General features: G+C 39.4%; 1 protein-coding gene across 1 annotated transcript in view; it reads left to right on the top strand.

Moving 5' to 3' along the window:
- Window positions 1-16,423, top strand: part of mtor (mechanistic target of rapamycin kinase) — a 109,860-nt gene that overhangs the window by 45,708 nt on the left and 47,729 nt on the right. Inside the window, exons 29-30 of the mRNA XM_050064060.1 lie at window positions 12,488-12,563; window positions 15,569-15,708. Of these exons, the coding sequence (XP_049920017.1) occupies window positions 12,488-12,563; window positions 15,569-15,708 (216 nt within the window). The remainder of the gene's footprint in view (window positions 1-12,487; window positions 12,564-15,568; window positions 15,709-16,423) is intronic.

The following is a 16,423-nucleotide window of genomic DNA, read 5'->3' as shown; positions in this document are numbered from 1 at the left end:
CATGTAGTATAGCCATGCCTTCAAATGTTTTGGTGGCATCCTGGCACGCTAAACTGCCAACTTGGTCAAATACACTGCAGTCAACTTCACCAGACCACAGACTGTATGAGTTGTAGCTGCTGCTGCGGGAGTGTGAGTGCTATGCTGACAGTTGGTGAGAGTCCGCCTGCACAGACATGCACAGTGATGGGGCTAACTGCTAGCGTCACATGGCTAATGTTACCCAGTAGTTGTTAACAGTGTAATGACTGAGTCAAGCCGTTTCTGAATCAAGCCGGTGTGATTTTGTTGGGACCATTTAACAGCTCGATGTTGGATGTTAGCTGCTGCTGTTTTAGCTTGTAGTAAGCTTGTAGGGATGTTGACGTTGAGCTGATGGTTTGCCAGAAGGGAAGTGGATCCGGAGATGGCAGTGACAGAAAGTTTGCTGATCAGGGATTAGACACCCCCCTACACAGTAAGGATTGAATGCAGGTATTGTTTGACTGGAGATGTTGGTGTGACTAGGTTCTCGTTTATTTTGATTTGTGCCTTAAATGTATCAAGTACTGATTCCCGGCCCTGGCTATCTTAGTTAGTTAAATTAATTCATGTAACCCATGGAAGCACAAAGTTCGGAGCTAAGAGGCAGATAACAAAAGGTTGACAAAAGGAGAAAAAATAAAACCTGATACTTTTACCCTTGTCTCCCATCTCACTAAAGAATCTCGCATCACTGGCAGAATCCTGTTTTTTTTTTTATTTATTTATTTTTTAAAATAAACCTCAGGCTTTTTGTGTCTCCTTCCAAATGTTTGGCAGGCGTCCCTCACTTTTCCTCACTTGGTCAGGCAAACAAATAAGGAAAAAGTTTTGATCCTTCTGCTCAGCATCATCTTTGTGTAATGGGAACTGCAGGTTCGGAGCACCAGTTCCAAAATCTTACATAATTATGAAATGGTTTTGCTTTGATGTTTCACAGTGTTGAAGCTAAACATTTGGATGTGTATTGCTCTTCCTTTTCTCCTTAAATGTTGCTGGCCACTTTTTACAACTGGTCACTGCTTTGCAATTTCCCATTTACTCTTCTGTTTTTTTTGAATGTTGACATGTGCTTTTAGTTTCCTGTATTTGTTTGATTTGTAAGACACATATGGGAGTAATAAGCCATTTGTCGTCTTTATACAAACATAATAGGTTGCCTTCATGTTCAGTTTGCTGCAGTGCTTTTAATTGCCAGACAAATTTTGCACTTTGATTAGATCGTAAACATGATCCCTCTCTTAATTTGCGACAACAACTCTCCATAATTTTGTGGTCAGCGCCAATATTTATGTGGCTCAGTCACATGTACCTACTGGTGCTTGTGCAGGGTAAGTTAAGTCACCACATGGTGTTCTCCTGGATATTCAGTCTTACCTTTCCATTATATTACAAAATCTTCCGATGATAACTACCAGAGAAAAGCTATTTAAAGGTAATTCAGTTAAGATAAGTATCTTTGCTGTTATATGTTAAATGAAATTGAGTTATATTAAAAATGAGTTCCAACTCTGCTGCCAAAATAAAAACAGCATTTTAAACCATCTGAATGTTTGCTCTATTTTTAGCATTTTCATCTTAGCCCCTGTCTAAATAATAATTCTTCAGTTGGCAGATGTTTCTAACTGTTAAATAATGTAGCGTTTGATGGTGCGTAGTGCCTGTTGACCTCCCTGTATATCTTAACCTTAAGTCATTGATGTGCGTCAGTCTCTTTTGGAAAAATGTGGATAATTTGCCTTCCTGGACTTTCTCAATGCCCTAACTGCTCTGTGAGTCACATCTCACTCTCGAGCAATGCATCCCAGCGGCATAGCTTTCCTCTGCTCCTGGACTCTGTCATTCAGTGCTGCTAGTACAGGAAAGCTAGGTGGATGCTGTTTTATATGTTTAGCATCACGCTGTTTTTCCCTCCAAAACAGCTTCTTTAAACACCATTTACCCTCTAACTATGTCTCACCAGGCCCTGTGTGAAGAATGCATGGCTCCTCTTAAACTTCACTAAACTTTAACCAAAGCCTCCTTCTTTATATGACTTCCTTGGGGAGCCCACACATTTAATTGAACAGGATTTTCCTTTGCCCTTTGAGACAAGTTGGACACCCCACCGATCTAATTGCAGCAGTCATCTATCTTTGACAAGTGCGAGCTGACAAAACAAAGTGTTTTTAGTCAGAACATTCTCACAGACAGCTTTTGTGTCCCTAAATACACTGGAAAAACGTTTTGTAATCAAACAGTGACCACTGGGGCCAAGTTGTCAGTGAGGCACTCATGGGTTCAATTACAGGAAAGGCAGGAGGTGAATGCAGGAGCCAGTGGATTCCAAGGCTTCTATCTCAAAACTATGAATTATATAATCTTTATTAACAGTAACCTCTTCCACCTGTCAGCTCTGTCCGCTCAGAATATCCTCAGTTTGAATTGTACAAATTATATCGTTTTGGCTTTGTTTGAAGGCATTATATTTCCTTGAGGTGCTCACAGTCAATATTTTGTGAATCATTCATGTCTCATGCGTTTAGATAAACACAACATCAAGTGATGGAATTGGAAATGTATTTGCTGTGATTCATGTTGTGATCATCATTTTGTCAGAACTACCATTTAAAAAAAGTATTCACTGCTGGAATGATGGTCTTCATTAAACTTACCACTATGCAGTAGAAAGACGCAAATTGAAACAGAAATTGGTGCTACATGACTAGGCCTGTCACAATAACAAATTTTGCTGGGCGATTAATTGCATCAGAAATTATTGCGATAAGCGATAATATTGTGTAATATTGTGCTTTTAAGACCATTTTTATTATTGTTGTAATTTTGCTGTTTTTAGACCATTTTTTAAAACTTGTATAATGATAATAAAGGCATACTGATGCAAGTACACCCTTTTAAAGAGAAATAAACATTTATTTAACAAGAATATTTACGAATGCAAAAAAATAAATATCAGAAATAACACGTAAAAATATCGAAATAAATACAAATAAATAGACTGTCAGTCTCTCACTCTCAGGTGTGCAGTTAAGTTGGTCGTATTCGCTCTTTTTGTTGAGATGGTTTTAGAAGAAACCCGGCATACCGGCTCGTCCAAATTACTGGGCTTCCCTCTGTCATTTGGTTTAAATCCAAACACTCCCAGACAGGGGCCGTGGCATTTGGTTTAGGGACAAGTTCCCTGTCTTTCTCTTAGGCTCAACTCTGTATGTATCAACTCTGCATGTCGCCCACTTCCTGTATACAAACTCTCGTATTACAGCTAAACAGTGCCCTCTCCTCTTTCTATCAATCCGCTCCTACACTGTTTCAATCCGTGGTGGCAGTGGGCATACAGTTTGTAGTTCAAGAAAACAGCCTTTGGCTTGCAAATAAGCTGGGAGATTTGGGCACTGGCAAGATGGAGGTAAGTTTAACTCAGTTCATTTAAACATACTGCCCACATTATGATACAAAGCTGATTAAAAACCAGCAATCTAATGCTTGCACTACCATTTTGTTTTTCAATATCAGGAAGTAGCCACGTTTGCTGGATTTGTTTCCCATTATAATACAGATACTTTTGGTATTGGTAGTTATTTACACAGAAGCATGCTCAATTGTTAGCACAGTTTCAATTGAAATATAAACTATATGCTTGACAATGCCTTTAAGGCATTTTAAAATCACGATGGGATATAACCTTGATGCAAAATAGATGACACCTAAGGCAAGTAGCTGAGTTACCATGAATTTGAATTTTAAAATAACGCAATGGATAATGATCTGAAACTCAGTTAAACCTGGTCACGTTTAGGGGTTAAATAAACTGTTCCATATTTTCCATAATGAAGGAGGCAGTATGCACCAGGGTATCCAGCTCTTAGAGTGGCAGTCTCAATGCCCTGGCAGACGATCAAGAGTTCTGGTGGCTTAGGCTGGTGGTGATGGCTACCAGGTGGTGTCTGTTGTCACACAACACATGAAGGTCAGGCAGCGGCTGTCTGCTCACCACTCTACAAACCAGTAGCTGGGATAAACAGTACTGGAGGGGAAGAAGGATGGATTTACCACTATTCCCCCTGCTTTGTCTGAGCACAGTTTGCTACGTGGCACTTCTTTAGAGAGATGTTGCGTGACACTGGAGTGTCGGAATTGTTGTGTCACGTCACGGGAAAGAAAACAAAAACCACTTCTGCCAGTATTTAGGGATCCCATTGTTCTTTGCTCAACAAGTGTTTTTTTTAGCTTTGTTTGGTGATTTCAGGCATTTGAGGGGATCTAACCACTAATTTAAGTCAGTGAAAATGCAAAAATCGAATATGTATTGTATCGTTACGTATCGTATGGTGCATCATAAAGCTGTATAAATTTGAACAACTCCTCTAGTTCAACTTTATTCATATGGCACCTTTCATACAAACATGTAGTTCCAAAGTTGTACACATACAAAAATACAATACATACTCTGATCTAATCCCGTTGTTCGAATAAGACAAATGCACACACTGCTTGTTCTCATTGTTTTTAAGAAAAATCAGTTATAGCATGAGTTATTTCAAATGAACAAAGCAAAATAAATGTATCAGAGAACTGGCATCTGAAAATGTAGTCAATGTGTTGCCCGTGGAGATTCGGGTCTTTCCAAAAGCATTATATACAGATCTCTTTGTCCACATAGCAACAGCTGCATTCCAATGAGGTAGCTGTCGGGATTTTTCTTTTCTTTTTTTTTCTTGAGGCCACTGGAGATGCTTTGTTCTGTTGACCTCTTGACCTGAAGGTGAGGAACCCAGGAGACACATTCTGCAGTGGTGTCCCAGTGTGGTGATAGTGTGTTGTAAACATGGGTGGAATGGTTTCTCCGGCTGATGTCTCAGTGGCCCCCTAACATGCCTAGCTGACTTGACAAAAAAGAAAAACAGGAAAATATGTGAAATTATGCGATAGATGATCAACGTGTTTTCTTTATGTATACCATTTCAATATGGACATTTTTTAATATTGCATTATTTGCAACAATTCTGTTAAAATTTAAGTCCATAATGTCTTATTTGCCCTTTTCCCATGTGTGATGGCACATTCCAGAGTACTGAGCATTATGATAAGCTTCACTGAGAGAGCTGCTTTTGGTCATTTCAAAGAAAAAGTTTCAAAGTCGAAGGATACTAAGTGTTTCCCCATGCGGCTGCATCTGCTCAGTGACGACACACCCGCCTTTTTGTCCTGAGGTTTTCAGAGAAATGAGAGACAAAGGGCTAGTGTCAGAGATGAGTTCAACCCTCCTTTAGCCACACACATCCCGGGGCAATTTGGAAGGAAGTGGGTGAGGTAACCACTTCCTTTGCGTCCATGCTTTTCTAATGCAGTGATGCACTGCTGTCTCAGACACACAGAGGCCAAGATCTCCATTCGATCACGACAACATGTTGTTCATTATTTCCAATAGAAGATGTAAGCATGACAGCATTGATGATTTATGTTGTGTTCATGAATGTATTAGTTTAAGATTTAGGTCCTCAATTTAGATGGTGTTGACAGACACTTTTCAGATGTGATATCGTCTGTTAAGACATTGTCTGAAGGATGGAGCATTTGTTATGACACACCATTTATCAAAGTACTCTTTTCAAACAGTTTGAGAGAATTCTGTTGTTTGGCTTTTAAAGTTTTAGACTAATAAAAAGCAAAAGGTAAGATATAAGATGTCAGTATCAAGCAGCAGTATGTCTTAGATAACTTGTTCGTACCAAATTGTTGGATATTGAGATATTTCAACATTTAATACTTTGAACTTTATTCTTTTGTCCCTTTTTACATGACTTTTCACTTTCTACTTCTTTATTTTAATTATATTATTTTCATTTCATTCAATTTCGTTTCTTTTCAAATGTTTAAATTCATTACCTTAATTAAAGTGCGCTGATTTGTCTCTGTGTTTGAAAAGGCTAATAGAAATAAACCTGACTTTCCTTTCACTGCTTTCATTCATCATGTGATTCACGTGTCTGTTGTTAGTACGGTATTATTTCCTTTCAAAGTTCAGTCATGCTGCTAAAAGAAATATCCAGCTGAAAAAATAGGAAACTTTTGGGCCCATTAATGTCAATCATTTTCTAATTGGCCGAGACTGATGTCTGAGTGGGATTGTCGGTGCAACTTCTTCTGAACAGAGAAGGAAAACAAAGCTAGTTCATGCTATTTTGGTTAATGTGATACAATGAACAATGGAGGATTGGGTTTGTGTGTGTGCGTGTTTAGGTTTTTGAGGATTTACTTTTCATACTTGGGCCACCTGTTAGCCAGAATAAAATTATTCTGATACAGCTCTCCGTAACAGCTTCCAGTTCCTGACATGTTTTCTCGTAAACATGAGGTCATCCTGGATGAATTGTTTATTTACTTTTGATTTCTCAAAATGGCCTCTAGTGCCCTGTTGCCTTTGAGAGTGTTTGTTTCAGGGACAACAATCGGTTGGAGCAGTGCAGTGAGCATTGTCAGCAAAGCTAACTCCACACGTTTCTCATCTGCAGTATGCTCGGACAAGGTCTGTGCAATGGAAAAAACTTCCCTAAGGTGCTAGATAGTTGGGTTCATTCTGCCTGGGAATATTGCTGATTGCATTTTGGCTGCCCCAACAATGAACGGTTCTTTAGGCACAAAGGCCAAAAAAGTGTCAGAAAGCTAGTGTCACTTTTCTACTTTTTCCTGCAGCGGAGCAAATGTAAGGCTCAGTGGTGTGAAAGATCTGCCACTGTAATGAACCCGCCTGGCAGATGCTGTTGAGGCTAGCCTCAGTCACAGCCTCTAGCAACCAAATCAAACCATGAACCAAACATGTTATAATGTATATGGGCAGTTTTTTTCTCTCTTGTAAAGTGACTTAATTCTTGCCCTACTTCACTAGTGGATCAGCTGCAGCTCCAGGCTTCCTTCTTGGCCATTTCAATAACTTTGTCCTGACATAGCCTTTTTCCCATATGTGGTCTGCGTTTGTCATTTGTTCGTGTTTAGCATCTACATATGGTTAAACTCTTGCACATATTTGAATTTATACATATTTTTTTTTTCCTTTTTTGTGCATGCTTTGAAAATGCAGTATAATGAACTAATGAGATACCTGCAGGACAGGTGTCAATAAATCTGTTTCCAATGATGAATCAGTGTACTTCCATTGTAGGCCTGTTGATAACCCTTGCCAGTGTTATATAAGATGTTTTTTAGGAAACATCCAAACTTAAAAATATGTTTACAGCATTAAAAGATAAAAAAAAATCCCAAAGTGAATCAATTGATTGGACCTTGATTCAGTTTCTCCTTGAACACGGTTTCGATAGCTTTTCCCATTTTGAAGTTATTATGTTCAACATTAGGGAATGGAGTCAGCATTTGGCAAGCAAGGCATCCAAAATCAGTAAGGATCAAGTGGATATCTTCCTAATTAGATTAGATTAGGTCCAGTACTGAGGCCTGATTTTTCCTCTCTGAGATTCATGTACATCTTACCCTCTCTGGAGGGAAATATCTGCAATTTCCTTAGGGATCTTGCTCTCCACTCTCAGTGAAAAAGCCGAGCCACTTTAGAATAGTTGCAATGGGGATTATGGATTATTTTATGGAGTATAGGGGATTTTCTTTCTAGAGTTTAACATTTGTAAAGAATATATACATTTCAACTCCCCATTGGTGCTGTCTGACCCAAGGTAATTATGGCTAAATGTATTATATTAATCAGATTCTAATGTACACGTGCTGGTTCAGAGTTTGCTGTGTGATAAATCATTTGTGTTATGCTCTTGAGACACATAAGTAGAGTGTAAGTGATTTGTTTCTCTCCGTGTTGAGAATTTAACAGCATACCTCCACCTAAGTCCCACCTGAAAGACTCAGTCAACGTTTCTGATTAAAATATGCCAAAAACATAAGCCATCACTGTCACTGTGTTTTATAGTTAAATGCCAAATACAAGGTATGAGTCTGTTTAAGGTGGTTGTTTTTCTTTCTCTTCTAGTCAGAGATGTTTGAATAGCCATGGTGCAGAGCTCTGTTTTTGTAATATAAGGGGCAATAAAAATTCCTAGTCATAAAGTACGCTGAAAGACAAACTGTTCTTTTTGGCCAAATGTAGGTATAGTGTCTGCATTTGTCCTGTAAAATATGAAATTTAATTCCCTCTCAGGCTATTTTGTTTTGTTTACATTGTCGAGTGTGACTGACCTTGTGCATTTAAAAAGTGCTATCAAGGATCTTCTCTGCAAAACTTCTGTGGAAAAGAGCTGCATGCTAACCTCATTCATGTTTTAGAATTAATCTCAAAGAAATCTGATTGAGGATACACAGCACATTGTCTAAATTTCATGGCATGGTATGATAAATCATGATGGTTTTACAGGTGATAGATCTTAAACTCAGGCTGTTTTCAGTGGCTTGTCCACGTCTCACATGAGCAGATCGGTTAGATAGTGATATTGGTGGCCCTGCACAAGAGAGAGCAGCTCAACAGTGGTTTCCAGAAGTTTTCTGCTTGCTAATAGTTTGATGGAGTTTTTACTTGAGGAGAACGTTACGTGAGCCTTGTCATCTGGATGCGTTTAGACTGCGTGCGCACAGAGCTGGCAGCCAGATGGCTTCAGCTGAGGGACAATGAAATCTCCAGGGTCCGCAGGAGAGAAAGCTCTCATTCTGATTTGTCTCCTCAGATGAAACCACATCTGGGCAGCTTTAGCATACCTCGGCAGCTTGTGTGTGGTGGGACAGGAAGGCCTTCCAGTTCTCTGTTCAGTTGGTGCTGAGTTGATTATTTAACAACAAGTAATAATTTGTTGGTCCAATAGAAATTACAGAATATACACAACATGCCGGTGTGATATCGTCAGTGTTCATCAGAATACTGGATGGTAGTTGTGTTTATTGAAGACTGTTATTTAATTGGTTGCTGAAAGAGTGCATGGCACTCTTTCAAGACCCCTGAGAGTCACAGATGAATGCTTATTTACTAAAATGAGCTCATTTTCTCATGTTATGCAATCGCAGTCTGTCTAGTTTGATTTCCTTCAGGTCTTTAAGTCGCGCACCCTCCGTCATGTGTTTACACCAGTGGCTTTTGAAAAATCACCTCAAATACTATAGTGTGCGAAAGGACTATTCATTGTCACGCAAAACCAAAATCTATGAAGGATATGTTGCGTCACTGTTTAGTTTAGCTTGTGATAGATCTTACAAGTTGTAAATCAGTTCTGAATATCTTGTTGTAACTGTAATACAGTTTCCCTTTAAGGGCAGTTCAGAACCTCAACAGAGCTATTATATATATTTTTTATTGGCCAAGACCTTTAATGTAGTAACATATTATTTCATGTTGGGCGACATTGAGGTACAGTAATAAGTACTTATAGTAAAATGCAGGTAACGGTGCTAAGTACATAAACAGCAATAAGCAATGACTACACTCTCATTTTAAAAAAATTGGTTTACAAGATACAGGGCTTCACTACGTTTCTTTAGCGCACATGCATAATTTAAGCTACCTCACATGGCTGAAATTGTTCTTGTTGCATGCAGGCACCAACCCGATACATCAGATCAGGATGTGTTTAAGTGATGAGTGATACATATACACTTATAGTTAAAGTCTCAGTGGAACGGAAACCGAAGTTAGAGCATCTTTAGCGTCTGTACTGTGATGTATTTCCAAGTGAAACTGAATATTTTAGCGGTGTACAGTTTCAAGAGGGATTTAAATCAAATCCTTAGCATTTGATTGGATCGCTAGAAGTATGCAGGCTTAGAGTATAGTGCAATGTGAAGCTACAGCGGACTGTTGGCTGCACGCACACCTCCCTCAGCGTTAGATCAGGGGGAGGACGAGGAAGAGATAATTGTCTACTGATATCCAATCTCTTCCTATCTCTCTATATTGCTCTGTCTGAACTACGACCAGCAAACAGTGGAGTGCAGTTTATATGACCGGTGTGACTAGCTAGTCGCCCAAAGGATTATATGATTGGATGAACTTTTACAAAATCATTTTTTAGGGGTTTTGGCCTTTATTATAGTGCAGCTGGAGAGAGACAGAAAAGTGTGTGTGTGTGTGGGGGGGGGTGTAACACACAGCAAAAGGCCGCAGGTTGGAATTGAACCCACCCAACTGCAAAGGCCTCACTCTACCAGGTGAGCTAGAGGTTATCCCTGATCGTATGAACTTTAAACACCAGTTCACACAGTACAGTGCTGGATGAGTCATCAAACATTTGAAACTGCTTTACCTGGTTAAACAGCAAGAGAAAAGACAGGGATTTGATGTAAAAATACTTTGACACTGTTTTTTCCCTTTTTTAACATGTAATTGGCATTTAACAAGACAACAGGGACACAGGATTAAAACTGGGAAAATGTATTTTAAATTTCACTGGGTCTTTAAATGATGTTACATACACAGAAAATGTATCCCAATCAGTTCCACACAATTGTAAATCAGAAAAGTAAAAACAGCACCGGTATTGATGTCATTGCTGGTATCATCACTGTGTCCGTCATTACTCCGAATATAAGTACCAGAATCAGTATCACAAGAGAATCAATGGGATTGGTGCATCCTTAGTTGCATTAAGTCTGTCTTGGGACACATATTGGCACAACTCACAGCACTGAGTCCCTAAAGTCAACAAGAGCTTTTTTAAAAGTTATCTCCAGAGGTCAGATTGTCGTCTGTTTCCAACTATGTACAAGATAGCTTCTGTTTCGGGTTTTTGTTATTTTACCTGTCATCATGCGGGCAGCTCCCTAAGCTTTGGCATGGCCACTTGCTGTGCCATTTCATCACATGTTTTGGCCTTTACCCTGTGTCAAACCAGGCTTCTGACATGTATGCTTAAGTGTCCTTCATCAACTTTCGCCTGCTGTCCTCAGGAACTCCACTGCATACCAGCACTCTTCAAACGCTACATTTTACAGATGTATTGGCCGTGGCTGCACACGGGTTTTGCAGTTGAGGAAATATAATAGACTTGCGGTTCATAAGAGTGTTTCCAGATGTGGTGGCGGTGCGGGTGAGTGGAGGGTGTACAAACGGGAATTGTGGTGTCTTGACAGATAACACAGCATTTCTCAAACAAGCGTGACAAATGTCAATAGGTACATTTACTTCTCACAATAAACACCTTGCTGAGAGAGAAAACAGTTATCCTACATTGCCGAAATGCATTGAAGAAGGTTTCTTAATTGACTCAGTTGGCAGTGGTGAGAATGCCTCTTTGTTTGGTAAAGACTTTTCTTGAAGGCAGGGACACAATTCTCACTCACCCTCACAGAAACCCGGGGTTCAATGTCAGAAAGTGGTTCCACTGGCTTTAGTCTGCATTCTGACAATCTCAGTTAGCAGTGTTTGTGGGTGAGAAGCCAGTGGGGGATCACACTCTTGCGTCTGCACCACTGACTTCTGTTGGTTGGCTGGCGCCTGCATCGTAGGATCTGAGAAGGAAAGCCTTAACCTCCTGGTGCTGGCTAGTGTCTCCATCCTCCCAAGGTCAACTGTAGCCTTGAGTGCTAGGCAATTACAGATTGGGGAGAAAAGGGGAAAAAAGTATTTTTTCTTGGAATCAGTGTTGACTTTAGCCATGTCAACACATCTCAAATCAATCATTTCCCCCAGAAAAGATCTGTTAGACATTTGACATTCTATCAACATCTATCCAGCTGTATAATTACTCACACTCAGGACATTTTGTAACTACATCATTTGAAAATTACAGATGGATTTTCAGCTTGTACAGTAAGTTGGCTGTCGTACGCATGTATCTATGGTGAGACAGCTTGACTTAAACAAATGTCTTTTTTGTAATAACTATAGTACATGCATCTGTTAATGTTGGGCTGATTATCCGTTGCTGATGGCTGTCAGTCATCGACCACTGAGCCAACATCTAATTTTCTATTCCATTCCATAATTAACATTTAAAAGCCCCCACTCACCCCAGTCTCTTTGTCTGTTTATCCACATGGGTTTGCAGCGGCACTAATGGCATTCGTTGCATGCTTCAAAATGTACCAATCTTTTTAGTTGTCCGGGTTTGTTGCTACCATCACAACGTTGTTGTTTTATTTTATTCACTGGTAATGTTATATAAATTACACTGCGTCCAGCAGATGGGTCAAAAAGTGACAAAGCAACATTCCAAAAAAAGTTATTATTAATTTGCAGAAACATTGCGTGCATGCATCTTCCACCTTCTCTATGACTATCTCTCCGTCTCACTTTCACTCTTATCCGTCCTTACAATTTTGCCAGCAGCAGTCCTTGTCCAAACATCGTCCATCGTAATGATGTAATGTGGAAATCATCATATGGCAATTGGGTAAACATCGGCCAACCCTAGAATCTAGACAATGTCTGCATATTCAGCCAGAGATCTTGTAGTATTCCAGGTTTTCTGTTCTAATCTTCATATAAGTCTAAAAAACTTGTCTTTGTTTTTGTCATATCTTGCAGCATCAACAATAAATTACAGCAGCCAGAAGCTGCATCTGGAGTGCTGGAGTACGCCATGAAACATTTTGGTGAACTGGTAAGTGCTTTACTTTTTCTTTTTCTTTTTTTTTTTCATCTCCAAACAGAAAAGGAAACCTTATCTTTGTTTGCATTTAGAGCGAAGCTGGGACAAAAAAAACTTGGCCTCCTTTTTCCTTTAAGTCATTCCACTACATTAGCACATCAGGAGGCTGCTGTAGAAGGCCTCTGTAAAAACATTTCATCAGTTATACCTGTAGAGACAGCCCTCACAAACTCAGACCTCTGATGCATTTTCAGACTAAATACGTTCTTAGTGGGCTGTACTTTATGTGGTTTATTATCCGCATACACTTCTTCATTGTAATCCTTTCCCCATACATGCAGTGTAACGTGGGGTGAGGGTCACTTGAGACACATACCCTCAAAACACCCTGGTCTTAATGTGCAGCACGTGGAAAAACCATCTGCTATGCTGATCAGTAGTCAAGGGCAAGGAGCAGAATTATGGACTTTTTCATCCACTGAACAGGATGTTTGGATTTTAATTTTGTGTGAGTGTGTGTGTGTGTCTGCTGTGTATTTCTTAAAAGCTACTTGGGACTACGCGGTGCCTTTTTCCAGTGGTAAAATGACGTTATGTTTCTTACTAAAAAATACAAACAGTAATTACTTCTTAATGGCAAGTGGTTTGTAAGGTCCCTAAATAGCTTCATTGACTGTGACTCCCTATGTGACCTCTAATGGACCAAGTTGAAAGCCACAGAACATGTCACTATTTCTGTCTCTGTTTTTTGTTTCTGTTCATGTACAGAACTCCTCCTCCCTAATATCACTGAAAACTCCTCAGTGTTTCATGTTCTGCTTATATGGACCTGGTCCAGATATTAAATAACTGTCAGACACTGGACATGCATTGGACACCATCACACAGATTTTCCACATTAATTACATAAGTTGTTATTCTGATCCTTCTCCCACACTGTTGCCAAAATTGCATCATTTAGTAACTGGTTTTTGCTTGCTTGTATTTTGGATGTACCGGACAGTCTCTTTAGAATCAGTACCAGTCATGAACTCAATGATGGTAGAACAGGCAAAACAATATCTTTCTAAAATCACCAGTAAGTATTAAAAAATGTGAAATTGCTATGCATTTGCATTGGGGTAATTGGTATTATGTCATTACAATGAACATGGCCAGTGCAATTTATTTATTTTTAACATAAAAAAGCAAAACAAAACATTTTTTTCAGTAAATTAACACATAAATACATACAGGCACAACATTGACACCAAAATCTAACACACAGAAAGTGAATAAAAAAGCAAAAAAAAAAAAAATTAAGAAAACTCTGGACCGTACAGATTAATTTAAGTGAGTGAAACACTTAAAAAGAGCTACGAGGTTCACCTTATGAGAAAGTGAACAGAGATGGAATCAAATCATAACTCTGATGTGTAAATTCTAGTGTAAATGAGTAGGGCTGAACTCGGCCCAGAATTATGTCAGTCAAATATGAATATTTGACAGTGTTTCTTTTTTCCCCCCGTGCAACAACAATTATGCCAACGGCAGATATGAAACAAAAGCCAAAGACTGTACCATATCAAGTTGCCGTAAGCTGTAAATTCATTACTTGTATACAGACGGCAGAAGATAACGTTATCTTGGAGCCTGACTGGGCAAAGCCTCTCTTCCTACAGGCAGCTGCCTCTATGTCACTCAGGTGCACCATGGGCCTGAGTCTGCAGCTGCCTGTAACAAGGTGCTTTGCAATAATAACAATCAGTCAAAAAACACATACAAGACAGAAAACAGTATAAAATAGTGTAAAAGGTAACAATAAATATCATCAGTTAAGAAAAAGCCAAATGATACAAGTGAGTTTTTTTAGAAGAAATTTCAGAGGTCACTGAGTTCGTCTGCCTGAGATCCTTAGATAGGGAGTTCCGCAGTTGAGGGGCCTGGACAGCAAAAGCTTTGTCACCTTTAGTGACAAGTCTGTGATCACACTCATAGGGAATTAATGAGCTTGACCATTCAAGGCTTTCAAAACAAGCACTAAAATCAATTCTAAAAGTCACAGGTAACCAGTGAAGGGCAGTGAAGATTGGTGTGATGTCGCTTCTCTTAGTATGAGTTAAAGGCTGGCAGCAGCGCTGTGTATGAGTCAATCTTTGGATGTCTCATCCGCTGATGCCTGAATAAAGTGTGTTGCCGTAATCAGGTCTGGAGGAGATAAGAGCATGGATCACCTTTTCTGAATTTGCAAAGGAAAGAAATGAACTGATCTTTGTTTAATGTCTCAGTTGGGTAAAGCAGGACTGTACCACTTTAGTCACTTGGGCACCAAAAGACAGCAAACATAGTATTGTCTAATAGAATGCATTCACTTGATTTTTAATGAAGTGGATATTTTTAGCCTAAAATCTGGTCAAATATTTTTTTACCCAACTATTAGGACTCCAGTGGAAAAGGTCTTTCCTTCTGCCTTTGTGAACTGCATTTATGCTTCTGTGTAAAAGCATGTTAAAAGTGAAAAGACTGAGTAAAAGCCATTTCACTGTGCACTTCCAGGAAACCTTGTTTATGAGGTGACCCTATGAAAAGCTTTACTGTGGGAGAATGCAGGGTTTCCTTGTTTAGTTTTTTAGGAATCAAAGGTTGGGTGAGATCTATGTACATAATCATTGGTTGATGTCTCCCAAAGAAATCAATACCTAGAGGTCACTTTTACAGAAGGTTAGCATTTAGATATAACAAGACCAGGACTGATTTATAAAGTTGGGAATCTCCAGTCTGCCATACAGTATAATAATGAAAGCTGTGAAAGTCTTTTCCTGATTGTGAAAGGACTAGGACTGGAGTTTCAACACTCTTTGTTACCACACACACAAAAAAAACAGTTTGTTAAATTGTCAATGGTTGAGATAATAAACACGTTTGGCATAAGTGATGAAATGCAGAAAAGTGGTTTAGGTTAATTGCATGGATTCTTATAGTTGCATGGTTCCAGTTCCATGTTTCGTTCTTGACTCCTTTGTGCTTTTGTCTACTAGGAAATCCAAGCCACTTGGTATGAGAAGCTCCATGAGTGGGAGGATGCCCTGGTATCATATGACAAGAAGATTGACATGAACAAAGAGGATCCAGAGCTCATCCTGGGCAGAATGCGCTGCTTAGAGGCCCTGGGAGAATGGTATGTCAGTAGTTATATTTGTTGTGAGTTCAGTAGGGCTGCAACATTTTGTTCAAGTCAGTGTTCCAGCCTTCAGGTCTCAGATTCATTGATATACATTTCTCTATATAAACACTTAGTGTCACCATTGATGTTTGCAGACTTTCTTCAATTTACCATAAGTTAGTTTATTTAACATGCTGCCATGGGCTTTTAGTATAAATGTATTGTGTGAGTTGCTGAAGTGATAAAATCGAGAAGAAATTGGTTTCTTCAACCTTACCTCTATTGGATAGCGACACTGTCTGAGGTAGTATACTTGCTGTGAGCTGTTCCATCTCCTATTTTTTATTTGCGTGGGCAGCCTTCTCCCAACGAGTCATGACATTAGGCCTTTGATGACTGGGCGAAAGGAGAGAGAAAGGTTCCTCTGAGTAATTTTACCGGGAAAAGCATGAACAGGCATCCAACGGCAGTAATAGGCGCCGCCACTCCAATGAAACCTCACCACAGCCGAGGCTCAACTCCATAACGACTGCCCACTCTTCAAAGAGCACTTTTTTTTAGGGAAAAAGAAAGTCACAAGTTGTCTAAGGGATCCAAATATGTGGATCGTCACAGAACTCATGACGCTAAGCAGATGTTAATTTGCTTATGTAACCTGCCTCCTTGTGCCATTGTTGTACACCCTGTGAGTCATTTCACAAGAAATGATTCAGTAATTTTACACGAAAGT

The sequence above is a fragment of the Epinephelus moara genome, chromosome 16 (genome assembly GCF_006386435.1).
Source record: "Epinephelus moara isolate mb chromosome 16, YSFRI_EMoa_1.0, whole genome shotgun sequence".
Taxonomy (NCBI): domain Eukaryota; kingdom Metazoa; phylum Chordata; class Actinopteri; order Perciformes; family Serranidae; genus Epinephelus; species Epinephelus moara.
This window is presented reverse-complemented; position numbering and strand designations above follow the sequence as displayed.